Raw genomic sequence first — 15,173 nt, forward strand, 5'->3', positions numbered from 1 at the left:
TTAATTTGCTACCCCGTCATCCTGTACTTCTCTCTCATTACAGGGACAGTAGTAAGCACTAGCGGCTCCTATATGTTCCAGCAGATGGAGTATAGCTAAACAGCTATGAGGCCTTCTCACCCAGTTTTGTTTCTATCAGAGGAAATAACTGGTTTGCTGTGTACACCTGTAAGCAGAAACACGCACCCTTTACAGGTGCATGGAGCTGCGAAACTAAAAATGTCAAAAAGGATCAATTTCTCAAGAGTAGCTGCACTCAAAAGCTTTTCTGAACCTCTTAACAGGGAGATGTGATACAATTTTATGGTTAATTACCAATATTTAAATGTAACAAACCGTTTACAGTTTGGGATGAAATGTAAATCATCCAGTTATTTAGTTTACACACAATCATTTTATTTACATTAAATGACTGATAGTTTAACTCATTATAATGGAGGATCATCAGATCAACCAACTTTTAATGGAGGACTCGTATTTTTTGATTTCAAGCCTCACCACGTCACTTTGAGGCATGTATGAAGCTTTGGACGCAGCCACATCAGTACAATAACGAGTGGTTATCCTCATCCTCCATTACTATTATTTAGCCTGCTGGTGTGAATGCACAGAGATGCAAATGTTTACATGATGCATGAGAAATCAGATTTAAGTGTTTACTCAAAGCGGAAAAATTACATATGCTGACTGTCCATATAAATGCTTGTGTCAGAATGCGACTTCACCTTTCTGTGAACTAATTTTGCCACTGCACAGCTTTTAACCGAGCTGCAAAATCTGTGGATGTTCACACAATTAGGGCATTTCAGTGCCTTTATTTTATTTATTTTTTTAATCTGTGGCCTACGATGACTGCTCAGTGATTGGGCGTTCTTGCTCTTCCTCCCTTATCTGTCTTCCTGCTCCTGCTCCTCCTCCTCGCTCCCTCTCCCTCTCCTCCTGTTCATGAAGGGAATTTTGCCCTGTGGTCTTCCCGTGTTGCTCCTTGAGGTGCCGTCGCAGGGCAGGCTTGTGGGCGAAGCGGGCGTGGCAGTATGCACAGCGGTGTGGGCGCTCACCGCTGTGCAGGTTCATGTGGTCAATCAGTGTGGACTTTTGGGTGAAGGTCTTGTAACACAGCGGGCACTGATGGGTCTTGCCGGCCCCTCGGTGGACAGCCAAGTGCCGGGTGAGGCTGACAGAGTGGTGAAAGTGCTTGCCGCAGCAGGGGCAAGCGTACAGCAGGTGGATAGAGCGAGAGTGGATGGCAAGCGAATGGGCAGAGGGAAATGTCATTCCACAGTGCTCACATGTGACCGGACCTGCCACACTGGAGGTGGACCCCACCACTGCCACTGACTCATCCCCTCCTTCATTCGTTGGAACAGCTCCCAGACCGGATCCTCCTCCTCCAGTATTGCCACTAGACTCTTCCAAGGCATATGGGGCTATGCCAGCAGCCATGGGGGAAACATCTCCCTGTGCCTCCCCCATGCTGAAGTCCATTGCTGAGAGATCAATTGAGAGGTAATTTCCTGCTTTGAGGCTCTCTTGGCTGTAGTCCAGCCCAAATCCCCCTCCCATCCCAGCAGTGGACAGGGACCACAGATCCTGATGGTGAGCCGAACCCGTGGACCTCCTCTCCTGTGACGAGACCCACTTCCACCTCTTGAAACCCCTTCCCCTCCCTCTCCCCCGGCCGACTTTAGGCTCTGGGAGTTTGCGCTTAAAAGTGCGAAACCCGTCCAGGCTGAGACCCTCCCTGGAGAAGCTGCCGGTGTCAAGATCTTGTTCGGTTGGATTCAAATCAAATTTGACCCCTTCTCTTAACATGATGACGTCAGTCTCTGAAAAACATGCCTCTTGAGGCCCGCTGGAAGGACCTGCTCTCTCCTGATCCATATCTTTACTGCACCCGGCGCTCTGCTCCTCTTCAGGGATGTAAACTGTTAAGATGTCATAGTCATCCCCTCTGGCCTCCTCCTCAGCTGATGCATTCACCTGCAACATTATTCCAGACTGGGGTGAAAGTGGGACTTTGCATTAACTGACAAGCCATTATAAATCATGTTCATATTGGTATCGTACTATGCTGCTGTCCTTGCAATGAAATCTGCAGTGAAATGCACTGCGGTGGCAGGTCCCTTTGCTCATTTTACCAACCAGCAATGTTCGGAGATGCTAATTTTATTCGTTTAAAAACATGTTGATTGGTGAATCTTCAGTACTTAAAGAGTCACTGCTACCTATTGACTGAATGCCATTTCTTTTTGTTGACCAAAGTCTCTCCCACACAAACCCACTTACTTGAACAGATGACTCTTTTAGCTCAGAGCTATCACTATTGTGTTGGCTGCAGGCCTGTTCAGTGTGGTCATCAGAATTGTTTTCATCCAGGGAGAGTACTGGGGCTGCAGGGCTGTGTTGCTGCACGGGGGAGGCACAGCCTGCGGGGGGTGATATGGAGGCGACAGATTGAGCGCTGCCACTGACTATCACTGGAGTCAACTGGCTTTCCTCTGTCTTGATCTGTAAAGGAGAAGAGAAGGCCATCACTGGTCCAATTATAATAATATATCAGGAGTTGACTGCAGAGCAATGGGCTGCCCAACAATCTTATCAAGACTGAAGGTAAAAGAATGATGAAGTGAAAATCTTACTTTTTGGATCCATTAACAACACGTGCACTGTAAAAAGTCTACTGATCTGTTGTTTTTGTTTAATTTGGTAAATTTATGTTTATGTTTTTTATAGTAAGAGACTACCTCTAACACTTAAATTGGTGCCAGCAGTGGTAAACAACATAGCTGTAAAAGGTGTTGGAATAAAGGAGGAATTAGAGACATCAACATTGTTATCATGGACTTGCTGAGGCATGACACCACTTCATAGACACAATTACAATTTTATTCCCATTGTTCAGCCCTATTAAGAAAAGTTAAATGCACCCTTTTCAATATATCTTACATCTCAGGATTACACAATGAAAGGTAAAATTAACCTGAGATTTATGAAACCTCAGATTCCTGTATGCCTTTATTGCTTAAGGACAGTATTTGACTTCTGCTATCTAGGTTTCACAGGAGATAAACTAAGCTGGTTTCATCGCTATAGCTTTCTCTTCCCCAATTTTTATGAATATTAATGACAACAGGATAGAGAACAAAACTCTGCTGAAAAGTACAGCATTTGTACTTTAACAATTTAGTAATTGTAAAGATGGAGGGAAAACATTTTAGTACAGCTCTAAAGCAGAGTATACCCTGCTTTGTAAAACTCCATTAACATGTATTGAAGAGGTGCCAGCTTCACTTTGATTTTTCACTTAAGGGGCTAAAGATTATGAGATTTTAACGGGCAGGGTTGGCCTGAATCTGGACTGATTGCTATGCAAAGTGCCGAAACACTCAGCCTTAATGTCTTTACGCATGCTCAATAATCCAGTAATCCAGGTAAGAAAATCAAAGAAGGTTGAATCAGTTCATCTGGATGTTTGTTGAGAGAAATGTTTCATCACTCATCTAAGTGACCTCTTCAGTCTAAACTGACTGCAGGTATCTCCACCCTTATAAACAATACGGTTGCATAACAACCGAAATGAACAATCAGTTTCCTATGCAAATAGGAGGGGCAGTACACACACCTAGGGACAGTACATATACATATCTGATTAGAAATCTAAATAAATGGAAGAAGCAACAAGCTCTGCTGTTGGCGCCCCCCCTCCAACACACATACACACACACATCACGTATTTCTACAATTACAGGAGAATGACCAAAATCAGAGTGAAAAATGTAAATGATGCATAAAAATAATATTGCTATTTGACAGAACTGTATACCAAATGTTCAAACACAACAGAATATCAACACCACTTTACATAGACTGACCCTTGGTGGGCTAGGGTTCCTTGGTTGCAAGTACTTTTTCAGGGCACTCCGGCACCTCTCCACTATATGCTCCATCTGCAGGTAGCTGGCAGCTGTCAGGTAGTTGACTATCTCCTCTGGGTTGAATTTTAACACACCTGTGTAGCAGGACTGCAGCAGGTCACACACCACCGTGGAGCTATGAAGCACTGATACCTGGGTAAAGATGTGAGAAAAATGATGACAACTGTTTTATTGACAGACATTTCAAGGGCATTGGTGAAAGAAAGTATAACTTTCTTAATTGCTGTTGGGAAATTCGTTTTGCTTGCCCTCCTCCACAGGAGATGAAAGAGTACAGGGTTAGCCCCTACAGGGCACTGCTGCAGCTGGTAGGAATTTAGTATCTTGCGCAAGAACACACAAATGGACATAATTATCAGAAATGACCGAAAACTGTGCAGGCGAAAAGGGGAAATGACTTTTATGACACTGTCATAAAAGAGCCAAGTCTTGTCAAACTTGTGGTGTCTCAAGTATAAGGAATGCCTAATTTGCCAAGCCACACGTGATGGACAAACATGAGGAATATGCTGCTGAGTGACCGAAGTGTGGATCTTAGCCTAGTCCATTCAACATGCGTGGTTGCGAGTCATTTCTCAGATTTATAAATGTAGGAATTTCTGTTAATATGGCTGTAAGTAACAGAGAGGCATTATGAGAATTGTCACCATCCCAAAGAGATCTGTTAGCTAATGCATTATACAGAAGCCAGAGGCTGGGCCAATGGGAGGGGTGGAATGGGGCTGTGCGTGTATGTGTGTGTTGTGGTTTACGCACCTGTAACTTTGAGGAGGGGTTCAGGAGGAACTGGTCCCTCAGAAAAGGGGAGCAAGCAGCCAGCACCACTTTATGGCCCCTGAATGTTTTGTTTTCACTGGCCACAATGGTAATGTCACAGAAATTCTGGCGGGACCTCAAAAAATTCATGTGCTTCAGTGTTGTGTCCCCATGGCCAGGCAACCGGAAAAGCAGGGGCTCCATTTTTTCCTGGGTTGGAGAAGGTCTTGGGTGTGTTGGGTATAGAGGAATAAGAAAACCAATGACTCAGGAACAAGTAAACATGCATTCAAGTCTGTTAGTACATCACTTGTGGATATGTCCACAGTATTCTCTTCATCCATCCATCCATCAATGCACTATTAATCATTACATAGTCCTACCATTAATATGTTTATTTAAAAAAAAAAGGGAGAATGCAGTCCTTGTATCAGCATTGAGTTCACAATGTGATCACATCAGCCTCCTTCACTCACAGTAACTTGTAACCAAGCGTGCCCACTATGAAAGGTTGGACACGAGCAAAGGTTGGTGGGCTAGCAATAAATAATAACTTTATTTATATAGCACTTTTCTAAAACAATGTTACAAAGTGCTTTACAAAGAAATAAAACCAGACAAGACAAAAATAAGAGCAAGACCAAATAAGTAAAAATAACAACAGTATAAATAAATAAATACAAATATCAAACATTTGTAAAAACTTTCATAAAAAATAAGACGAGATTTTAAGACTGTCTTAGTTCAACAGGAAAAGAGGGCCATTATAACCCTTTACAACAAACGCGAGACCTGAGAATAGCCAGCAGGGCTCCATCTGCGGATCTTAATGAGCACACTAGGTCATCCATCCACCCATTATCCAAACCGCTTATCCTGCTCTCAGGGTCGCGGGGATGCTGGAGCCTATCCCACCTGTCATTAGGCGGCAGGCGGGGAGGCACCCTGGACAGGCCGCCAGGCCATCACAGGGCCGAGACACACACACAGACACACACACCTAGGGACAATTTTAGTAATGCCGATCCACCTGACCTACATGTCTTTGGACTGTGGGAGGAAACCGGAGCACCCGGAGGAAACCCACGCAGACACGGGGAGAACAGCCAAACTCCATACCGAGGACAACCCGGGACGACCCCCAAAGTTGGACTACCCCGGGGCTCGAACTCAGAACCTTCTTGCTGTAAGGCGACCGGGCTAACCACTGCGCCACCGTGCCGTCCATACCATGTCAATAAATCAGAAATGTATGTAGGAACAAGACCACTTAAAGACTTACAAGTGAGGAATAAAATTTTACAATCAATTCGAAATATAAGACAGAGCCAGTGTAGGCAAGCACATGAGTAATATGGTCATGTCTCTCTGTGCCGGTATGAAACAAGCAGCTCTCCAAGTCGCTTAAGAGTAACGTCTGGTCTGTGAGATGGACACAGGAGACTACGGCTGGAGGCGAGCGTGCTGGAGGAAACTTGAGTTTGGTAGATACGAGATGGCGGTTTGGCATATGTGAGCCATGTCTGCACTGCTCAGAAAAACACAAGCTAATATTAGCTAACTGTCTTCTAGGTCAGGCCAGCAGATGAACAAACAATAGCTTGAATGACCCAGGCGTCTCACAACTTGTGTAGGCCAGCTCGGCGGTTGATCAGCAGTTAACATTTCACTCACCGGTATTTTCCTCTTTCTCCTGTTGCGTAGCTAACTTGTCTTTCTCGGGTTTTTAAAGAGCAGGTTAGATTTCTAGACTGTATGTATCCGTCGCCGTAGCTGCTCATCTGCGGTTTACCTCCGCCCCGGCGTGTTTACTCTCTGCCTTCCCGTGTCAACGCGTTTAAAAAAATCCTGCCAACGCGCACATCAACTGCCCCTGCGTCAGTTTTTGTGAGATGACGAACCCCTCGGTTGACTGAAAAATGATAACGCCATTCTGGTTTCCGATCAGTGGTTCGCGTTCAGCGAACAAAAGGGCGGAGCGTGCTCGTATTCGTCACGACGTAAACTGACGTTGGTTCTCATTGGGAAACATGTCGGCATCCGAGGCGGCGACAAAGGTAGCGAATCTGCAGTATCTTAAAATGGCATGCAACTTGAATAAATGGCTTATTTTCCCATTTGCAACTGCACGATCATTACGAGAACACGGCATACAGATAGCATCCGCACCACAGTGCAAAACCGATTTAAGTGGCTGTCCTGGGTGTCGATTCATCCTGGTAGCCTGTAAGCTATGCTACAAATGCTAACGCAGATACAGTTGTGATTCGCCCCTCAAATGGGAAGATAGCTCTATCCTCAGAAATTCCTTTGGTGTTTTGAGTTGTGCGCATAACACGACTCAATAGGTGCGTAAACTTTACCACCTCAGGTTATAATATTGCCAATTTAGCGCAGTTGACCTGGGCTTAGTTCAACGGTTTCCATTTGAATTTCATCTTTGGTTGTCCTGTTGTGGAGAGAGGGAAATGACTTCAGTTTTGGCGAATGCACTTATGTCAGCTGTCACTGCGGTAAAGTTAGTTTTATATTGGGATATTAGGACTTTCGGCTTTAATTGCTCACGAACGAAACGGCAAATTATCAGATAAATCACAGATTCAGAGCACCGACACATAGAATCTCAAATTTCATCAGGCGGTATTGAGCACCAGCAAAAACGAAAAAAAAAACGTCTTCCAACAGTAATTAATTTATTCATACATACATTTTTACTCTGCCTTTGTTGTTAAAAAATACATATATTACATGCTGGCTATTCAAATGACGATTCATATGGTTCGAGTTTAAAATGACGTTGCCTCATCACCTTCGCGACCAGTGCCGAGCTGATGGTCGTATTCGGATGCGGGTGTACAGGGGAAAACCCGCCGCACGGGACCCCCACGAAGGGGCGTGTTAGTGTGACGTCACTGGTCGCGCGGATCCTCATGGATTAGTCAAATAGCTCTAATCGTAACCCGTTCACGCCATGGAGAGTCGGAAAATTCTGTTACACAGGGTCCCGGTGAAGGCGCACCCCCGGAGAAAATGTCAGGTCGGTGTATCCGGTAACACAGGTGTTGTCATCATGAGTTTATTAACCGATAGGAATATTTCCTGACCATGGCGTCCCTAATGGGAATATCATACGAATTTGGTGATATACTGACAAGTATACCTGGCTGCAGCCTGCAGGGTGGGGTGGGGTAACGTCAATCGTTTAATCCCACCCACCGTTTGATTTGATTGGTTCAATTGTCGAATTTGAGCGGGGTTAAACGGCGGTTGCATTGGTTTGGGCGGGGTTAAACAGGGTTAGGGATGGGCTTTTTAACATTTGACGATGAACCCCATCCAATTTTGTAGGCCGCATTCCAGGTAAATCTCTATTAATTGTGCTATATAGATATTCAGTACCAGCATCTCAGACCAAACCAAAACAGACCTCCCCTCGCTTCGTGTTCTTGGCTATTATTTTGTTCGGTTTGTTTGGAATATTGATTTTTACTGTAGAATTATTTTATTAACATTAGTAACATTCATCTTGGTAAGGAGCTATTTATTCGATGTGCTGAGTGACCTAAATCTAACTAACATAATTATTAGCTTGCTAGCTATCCTGCTAGAGGTGTGTTTTAACCAAACGCGAAGCGGAATTTACCAGCGGCGAGAATGCAGGAAGTCAGTGGTAGGAGGCGAATGGGCAGAGTTGATCGCGGCGAAAATGGGCGTTGCGAAATTAGCGTTTGCTTGAATAAAATATTTTAGCGTTCACAACTATTAAAAAAACCACTTCAAAACGTACAACTGAGCGTTGCTTTATCCACGGCTGTTGTCGGCCACAGCCACGCCGTACACACCAGCATTAAACCGGACTCACAGGTCGTCTCCCTCTCCACAGACTTGACCCAGTAACCCTTGACTCGGTAACAGTATACCAACCCCTTGGAACTGCAAAACATTTCCCCCGACTATATACAACGAACAGTTATACTGCCCTGGTGAACCTGAACATGTGACACTACCCCCCTTAATAAAGTCCTCGACCCTGAGGACAAAGTCTCTAAACCTCAGAGGAGTTCTTCGCAGCCTCCTCGGTTGCCCCATAGAAGTTCTGTCCCCTGGTCGGTCCTCCCCTGGCTCTGGTTGGGGTTGCCCCTTCCCCCAAGGAGGTGTGCTAGGCACTGGGGAAAGCAGAATGGGTCCCACTTATTGGGTCATCAGGGCTGGCTGCTACAACCCCCCCTTCCCCAGTTTTCATGGCAGGCAACACAGGTGTTCCCCCCTCCCCTCCAGTCGTCAGGTTTTGCAGAGCCCCTGTATGGCGCCAGCTGGTCACGGTGTAGCACCACTTTGCGGCCCCATAGAGGCAATTGTACCCAATAGACAACCTCTCCTAGCCGCTCCAAGACCAAGCAAGGCCCCTCCCAGTGGCTGTCCAGTGTAGGGCCCCTGCCCTTCTTCCAAGTCAGGGTGTAGCCCCAAACTAGCTCCCCGGCTGCAAAGTGTTGCCCCCTGGCATGGAGGTCATAATTCCTTTTCATGGAGGTTATAATTCCTTTTCTTCCGCACCCCCGCATTCTGCAATTGCCTCCGGTGTGTGCATGTGCAGTGTCCAAACAGTCCTGAAGCTGCCTGGCGTTGCTCAGACCTGCTGGGGCAGATAGTACATCTTGGGCCTGTCCAAAGGCCAGCACCACAGGGGTCTTCATTTCCCTGCCCAACATGGGGAGGGCCAGTGTGCATGAAGTGGAGTCCTGGACCGCAAAGCAGCACACCATGAGGACCAGGGGCATGTGCATATCCCAGTCAAGCTGATGGGTGGATGTTAAGATAGATAACTGTTCAGCTAGGATGCAGTTAAACCGCTCCACTAACCCGTCACTCTGTGGGTGGAGGGGTGTTGTGCAAGTCTTAGTGATTCCCAGCCGCTCACACATGGTGGCGAAAACCCTGAATTCAAAATTTCTCCCCTGGTCACTATGATGGACTCGGGGACCCCCAGCCTGCTAAACATTCCTTCAACCAGGGCATTAATGACAGTCTCAGCCTCCTGGTCTGGTAGTGCATAGGCCTCCGGCCATTTAGTGAAGTAGTCCACAGCAGTGAGTATAAAGCGGTTCCCCTGTGTTGTGTGTGGGAATGGCACCACAAAGTCAGCACCTACCCGCTGCATGGGCTCTCCCACTGGAAACTGCTGTAGCTTAGCCTTCAACTGGTCCTTCGACCAATACCAATCGCCGATCACAGGGTGGGACGGGGGCTCTTCCATTTAAAGTTTTCTTTTTATTGTGAAGCATTATTTATTCATTTACTATTTAAAGCAATAAAAGTAACTATTCTTAACAGCATTGCAGAAATGTAATTAAGAGCTGAGAAAGTATCAAATTGAAAACTATTTATTGGAAGGCAACATGTGCAACAAATTCCATTCTCTTATTAGGTCATGTAGGTTATGAAGAAACTGAAGCCAATGTAATAGCCTGTGTTTGGCTAAAGAGCAGTTTAGCAAATATTTTAGCCTTCCTATGGAATAACAGCTAAATGTGCTCAACACTATGCACTATGTTTCAAAGCACAAGAAACCATATAGCCTATATGAGGCAATAAAAATCAATTCCAACAGATGGAACAAAATACAGGCCTTTCTAAATTTAGGCCTACTATAAATTTAGACAATATAAAACATCAACAAAGAAATGCTATAGCCAAATACTGTATAAAGCATTCTTCAACATTTACATGTTTTTACAACTGCCATAGTTACCATTCTTTAGCTTAGCCTACTTCTTAAGCACGGTAGCAGGTTTTTGCCTCATAAATATGAGCATCTCCGCATTTTTGGAAGTCAATCGTTTCCTCTTCTCATCTACAACATTCACCGCTTTGCTGAAAAGTCGCTCACTATCTACACTTGTGTACAGCACGCAGAGGTAGGCTCATGCTGCTTCTGCGAGTGCGGGGAAGCGGCTTTTATTGTCCTGCCAGAAAGCAAGCGGCTGTCCACTTCATGGGATCAGTGGTTCTGACAAGTAGAGGTTCATCTGCGATGCGGTTTGGTTGCTGGTATTGCCGCCATGTTCCACATCTTCATCCACTAATTCAGCATACATAGTCTGTAAAGAGCCAGCTTGTGGTGCGTTCTCTGGGGGCTCGGAGTCACTTGCTGCCAAACTGATCTCATCATACTGCCGTTCCCGGCCAGGGCCTGAACAGGTGGCCAGGATACCCAAAAGCAGAATACGTAGCTGTGGCTTGAGTGCGTCTGGAAAATATCAGTCTTTATACCTTTTTATTAATTTAAAAAAGCAAATATTACGTGTATTTTATGCATTTTCGTAGGTTAGGGTATTTGCGTTTTTATAGCCCATCTTATTAAATTGCACAACTCTTACAAGTGTTTCTGCTTATTTTTAAAGCAAAGTTAGATTAACTTTAAGACAATGAGACATAGCATTCCTTTTATCAATAGCCTACTTATTTTTTATCAGTCATTTGGCCTACATAACAGAAATATTTACGTAGTAGGTCTATTCATTTTCTCAACTCGGATCAAGAATTGTAGCAACTGCATACAGGCACTCAGATCCAATGTCACTGAATTGCTTCTGGATCGCTTCCAACAAAGCGGCTTTTGATGTTTTCACACCTTGGTCTGTCTGCTGTTTTGTCAAGAAGACACGCAAGAGCTCTAATGGGTGGTATAACATCTGCAGCCGATGCCGTTGATGAGCTGATCTGTTGTGTGAGCTCTTCAAATGGTGTGAGCAGGGAAATCATATTTTCAATTAATTTCCGATGATTGCCGGAGAACGTTGAAGGCACGTACTAGTCGGCTGCATAAGCATATAGTCCCCGTTTCTGTTCTAGTAGACTCTAGCATATACAAAGTACTATTCCACCTAGCAGATACATCTTGCTGTAGTCTTTTTGTAGGCTGGCCCAGTTGTTGCTTAATACTTTGGAGTGAGGAGTATGCTAACAGGGAATTTTTAAAATGACTGACGATCCGTCTCCCTGCAGCTATTATATCAGAGTTGCTTCGCTATGACAATACTCCCTCGGCCACAATGTGTTGAATCGTATGCACCATACAGGGTAGGCTGGGTAAATCCGCATCTTTCATGGCCTTTGCCATGTTCTTAACGTTATCCCTTAGAATAGTGGGTACCTTTTCTCTCGGGATTCCCCAGAATAGAAGCTAGTTTGAGAGAGGTGACGATTAGCAAGCAGCGGTATGGTTTCATGCCACGAAAGAGCACTACAGATGCGATTTTTGCTTTGTGAATGTTGAATGAGAAGTTCAGAGAAGGCCAGAAGGAGTTACATTGTGTCTTTGTGGATTTAGGGAAAGCATATGACAGGGTACCAAGAGAGGAGGTGAGGTATTGTATGAGGAAGTAGGGAGTTGCAGAGAAGTATGTAGGAGTACGTGTGAGGGAAGTGTGACAATGGTGAGGTGTGCGGTTGGAACGACAGATTGGTTCAAGGTGGAGGTGGGATTACATCAAGGATCTGCTCTGAGCCCTTTCTTGTTTGCAATGGTGAAGGACAGGTTGACGGATGCGATCAGGTAGGAGTCTCCGTGGACTATGATGTTTGTGGATGACATTGTGATTTATAGCGAGAGTAGGGTGCAGGTTGAGGAGAGCCTGGAGAGGTGGAGGTATGCACTGGAGAGAAGAGGAATGAAAGCCAGTAGGAGCAAGACGGAATACCTATGCGTGAATGAGAGGGAGGACAGTGGAATGTTGAGGATGCAAGGAATAGAGGTAACGAAGGCACATGAATTTAAATACTTGGGGTCAACTGTCCAAAGTAACGGTAGTGCAGAAGGGAGGTGAAGAAGAGAGTGCAGGCAGGGTGAAGAAGAGTGTCAAGAGTGAGTGATTTGCAACAGAAGGGTACCAGCAAGAGTTAAAGGGAAGGTTTACGAGATGGTTGTGAGACCAGCTATGTTATATGTTTGGAGAAAGTGACACTGACGAAAAGACAGGAGGCGGAGCTGGCAGAGTTGAAAATGCTAAGATTTTCATCGGGAGTGACGACGAAGGACAGGATTAGCAACAAGTATATTAGAGGGACAGCTCAGGTTGGACGGTTTGGAGACAAAGCAAGAGCGGCAAGATTGAGATGGTTTGGACATGTGTGGAGGAGAGATGCTGGATATATTGAGAGAAGGATGCTGAATATGGAGTTGCAAGGGAAGAGGGAAAGAGGAAGGCCAAAGAGGAGGTTTATGGATGTGGTGAGGGAGGACGTGTAGGTGGCTGGTGTGACAGAGGAAGATGCATAGGACAGGAAGAAATGGAAATGGATGATCGGCTGTGGTGACCCCTAATGGGAGCAGCCGAACGTAGTAGTAGTAGGGGTGTTAAAGGGGAGCATGTTCCAGCCAAAGTGTTGTTTGATTTGTTGCCAGATTTTCAAAGTGGATATGACTACCGGATTATCTGTGTATTGTTTAGGTTTAAGTCTGTTGGCATGGCATACCAAAGCTTTTAAGGGAGAGGAGTAACATGAATGTGATTCCAGTTGGCACCACTTGGTTTCAGGATAGAAGGCCCAATCTACAATTTTTTGCATGTTGGCTGCCCAGTAGTAAAATTGCAAATTTAGTAACCCCAAACCTCCCTCCGATCTACCACTCTGTAATAAGGATTTTTGAAGCCTTGGAGATTTACTGCTACATACTGCTAATGCTACGAAAGAAGGACATAGGGAGGAAAATGAGACAAACACCGAAATAGGTACAGATATCCAGGGACAATATTAATTTTGATACATTGTATTCTCCCTGCCAGTGTCATCTGCAAGCTGTTCCACCTTTGAAGATCTTCTCTAACTTTTGTTGTTAGCACAGAAAAATTATTGGCAAATAATAGTGATCTATTCTGGGAAATGTTGATTCCTAAATATTTAAAGGTTGTTGGGTAAAGAGTGAATGGCAATTCAGACTGTGTTATATCCCCTGTCAGCTGATTGATGGGGGGGGTCACTTTTTCCTATATTGAACTTATATCCCGAGAACCGAAAACATGCCAAAGGTTTCGAGAGTGTCTACGATATATGGGATGGCTCTTTTTGGATCTGATACATAAAGTAACAAATCGTCTGCATACAGGGACACTTAATGTTCAATTCCCCCCTCATGATGACTGGGTTGAGTCTGTTGCCTTAACTGGTATGGACAAAGACTCGATAGCAATGGCGAAAACGAGGGGGGACATTGGACACCCTTGATTTATCCCCCTTGTTAAGGGGAAGAATTTGGACCTGATAGTATTAGTACATATGCATGCTTGTGGAGATGTGTATAGTAAATCCACCCAAGAGATAAAGTGTTCTCCGAAGCCAAATTTTTCAAGGGAAAAGAATAAGTAGTTCCATTCCACCCGGTCAAAAGCCTTTTCAGCATTTAAGGAAATGATACCTTCTGGAACAGTTGTTGAGGTCGGAGAGAAGATTATATCATGAAGCTGCCGCACATTTGTGAATAAGTGACGGGTTTTTTTAAACCTTGTTTGGTCTTCTGATATGACAGTGGGTAGAACAGTTTCAAGTCTGCATGCTAGAACTTTGGCAAGTATTTTGACATCCACATCCAAAAAGGAAAAAAAAAATCCAAACCTAAAAGCTTTAGTATTGTATCTGTAAGATCTTTGGACAGTGGAGTGAATTTAAAAGATATTCACATTCACTGGAACCTTAAAGCATTTTCAGTTTCCTACATTTTTTGTAATTTTATCTTGTTGATGGTCCCTAAACACCCAGCGTGCTGATGCATTCCTATAGAGATCATTGTGAATTCCAGTTTTAAAACCATAAACTATTTATGGGGGGGAAAGCTGTAGTTGACTGCCTACAATGGCTGGTTCAAGAATTTGGTGTTGTTATTTTATTTGGAGTATCGGTCGTGAGCTGTTGGAAGTTCAAAATCCAAATATCCCACTATAAAACTAACTATACCGCAGTCCAGTTGTCGCTTTTTAAAACTTCAGGTCCTGTGCCACAAAGTGTATGAATTCCTGTTGTCAGAGTTAGAGTTCATTTGCAAATGTTTTGCCAGTGTGGCTATCAGTCAATTCTAATTATTGCTTATACCCCAAGCACTGACCATCTGCTTGTCTATGCATTGGAGAAAGGTCAGCATAAAGGATAGTATTGGATAGTTCCACATCTTAATGTAGGTTGTTCTGATTCATCTTCCAGGATCTACCGGAAGAAAATGCTTTGGAAACTCGGGCAGCGTCAATAGGTGCCTCATGTCAAGTGAATGAAGGTATACAACTCATTTAAATAGATGACATGTCAACAATACGTACTCCATTTACTGGTTACTGAAATGGATATATTGAATTTGAGTGAGAAATTGAAATATGCTGTGATGTATAAGTGGGTGATTCTTCAATTTGGGGCACTTTTGGCTTTTTGAAATTTTGATAAAATAAAAAATAAAATTCCTTAAAATGTTTTTTTTTCTTTTTCAAAAGCTCTATT

General features: G+C 44.3%; 2 protein-coding genes across 2 annotated transcripts in view; one reads left to right on the forward strand and one right to left on the reverse strand.

Moving 5' to 3' along the window:
• Window positions 1-306: 306 nt before the first annotated feature.
• On the reverse strand, window positions 307-6,573 carry LOC130128789 (zinc finger and BTB domain-containing protein 12-like). The gene is made up of 5 exons (XM_056298517.1): window positions 6,366-6,573; window positions 4,692-4,917; window positions 3,873-4,067; window positions 2,287-2,508; window positions 307-1,980 (listed from the first exon to the last, which is right to left on the reverse strand). The coding sequence occupies exons 1-5, from the start codon at window positions 6,470-6,472 to the stop codon at window positions 844-846; spliced, it is 1,887 nt and encodes a 628-aa protein (XP_056154492.1). The 5' UTR covers window positions 6,473-6,573; the 3' UTR covers window positions 307-843.
• Window positions 6,574-6,721: 148 nt separating this feature from the next.
• The window catches only part of ehmt2 (euchromatic histone-lysine N-methyltransferase 2), a 63,087-nt gene continuing 54,635 nt past the window's right edge, over window positions 6,722-15,173 (forward strand). Inside the window, exons 1-2 of the mRNA XM_056297998.1 lie at window positions 6,722-6,748; window positions 14,886-14,955. Coding sequence (XP_056153973.1) covers window positions 6,722-6,748; window positions 14,886-14,955 — 97 coding nt within the window. The remainder of the gene's footprint in view (window positions 6,749-14,885; window positions 14,956-15,173) is intronic.

Source organism: Lampris incognitus, chromosome 18 (genome assembly GCF_029633865.1).
Source record: "Lampris incognitus isolate fLamInc1 chromosome 18, fLamInc1.hap2, whole genome shotgun sequence".
NCBI classification, from domain to species: domain Eukaryota; kingdom Metazoa; phylum Chordata; class Actinopteri; order Lampriformes; family Lampridae; genus Lampris; species Lampris incognitus.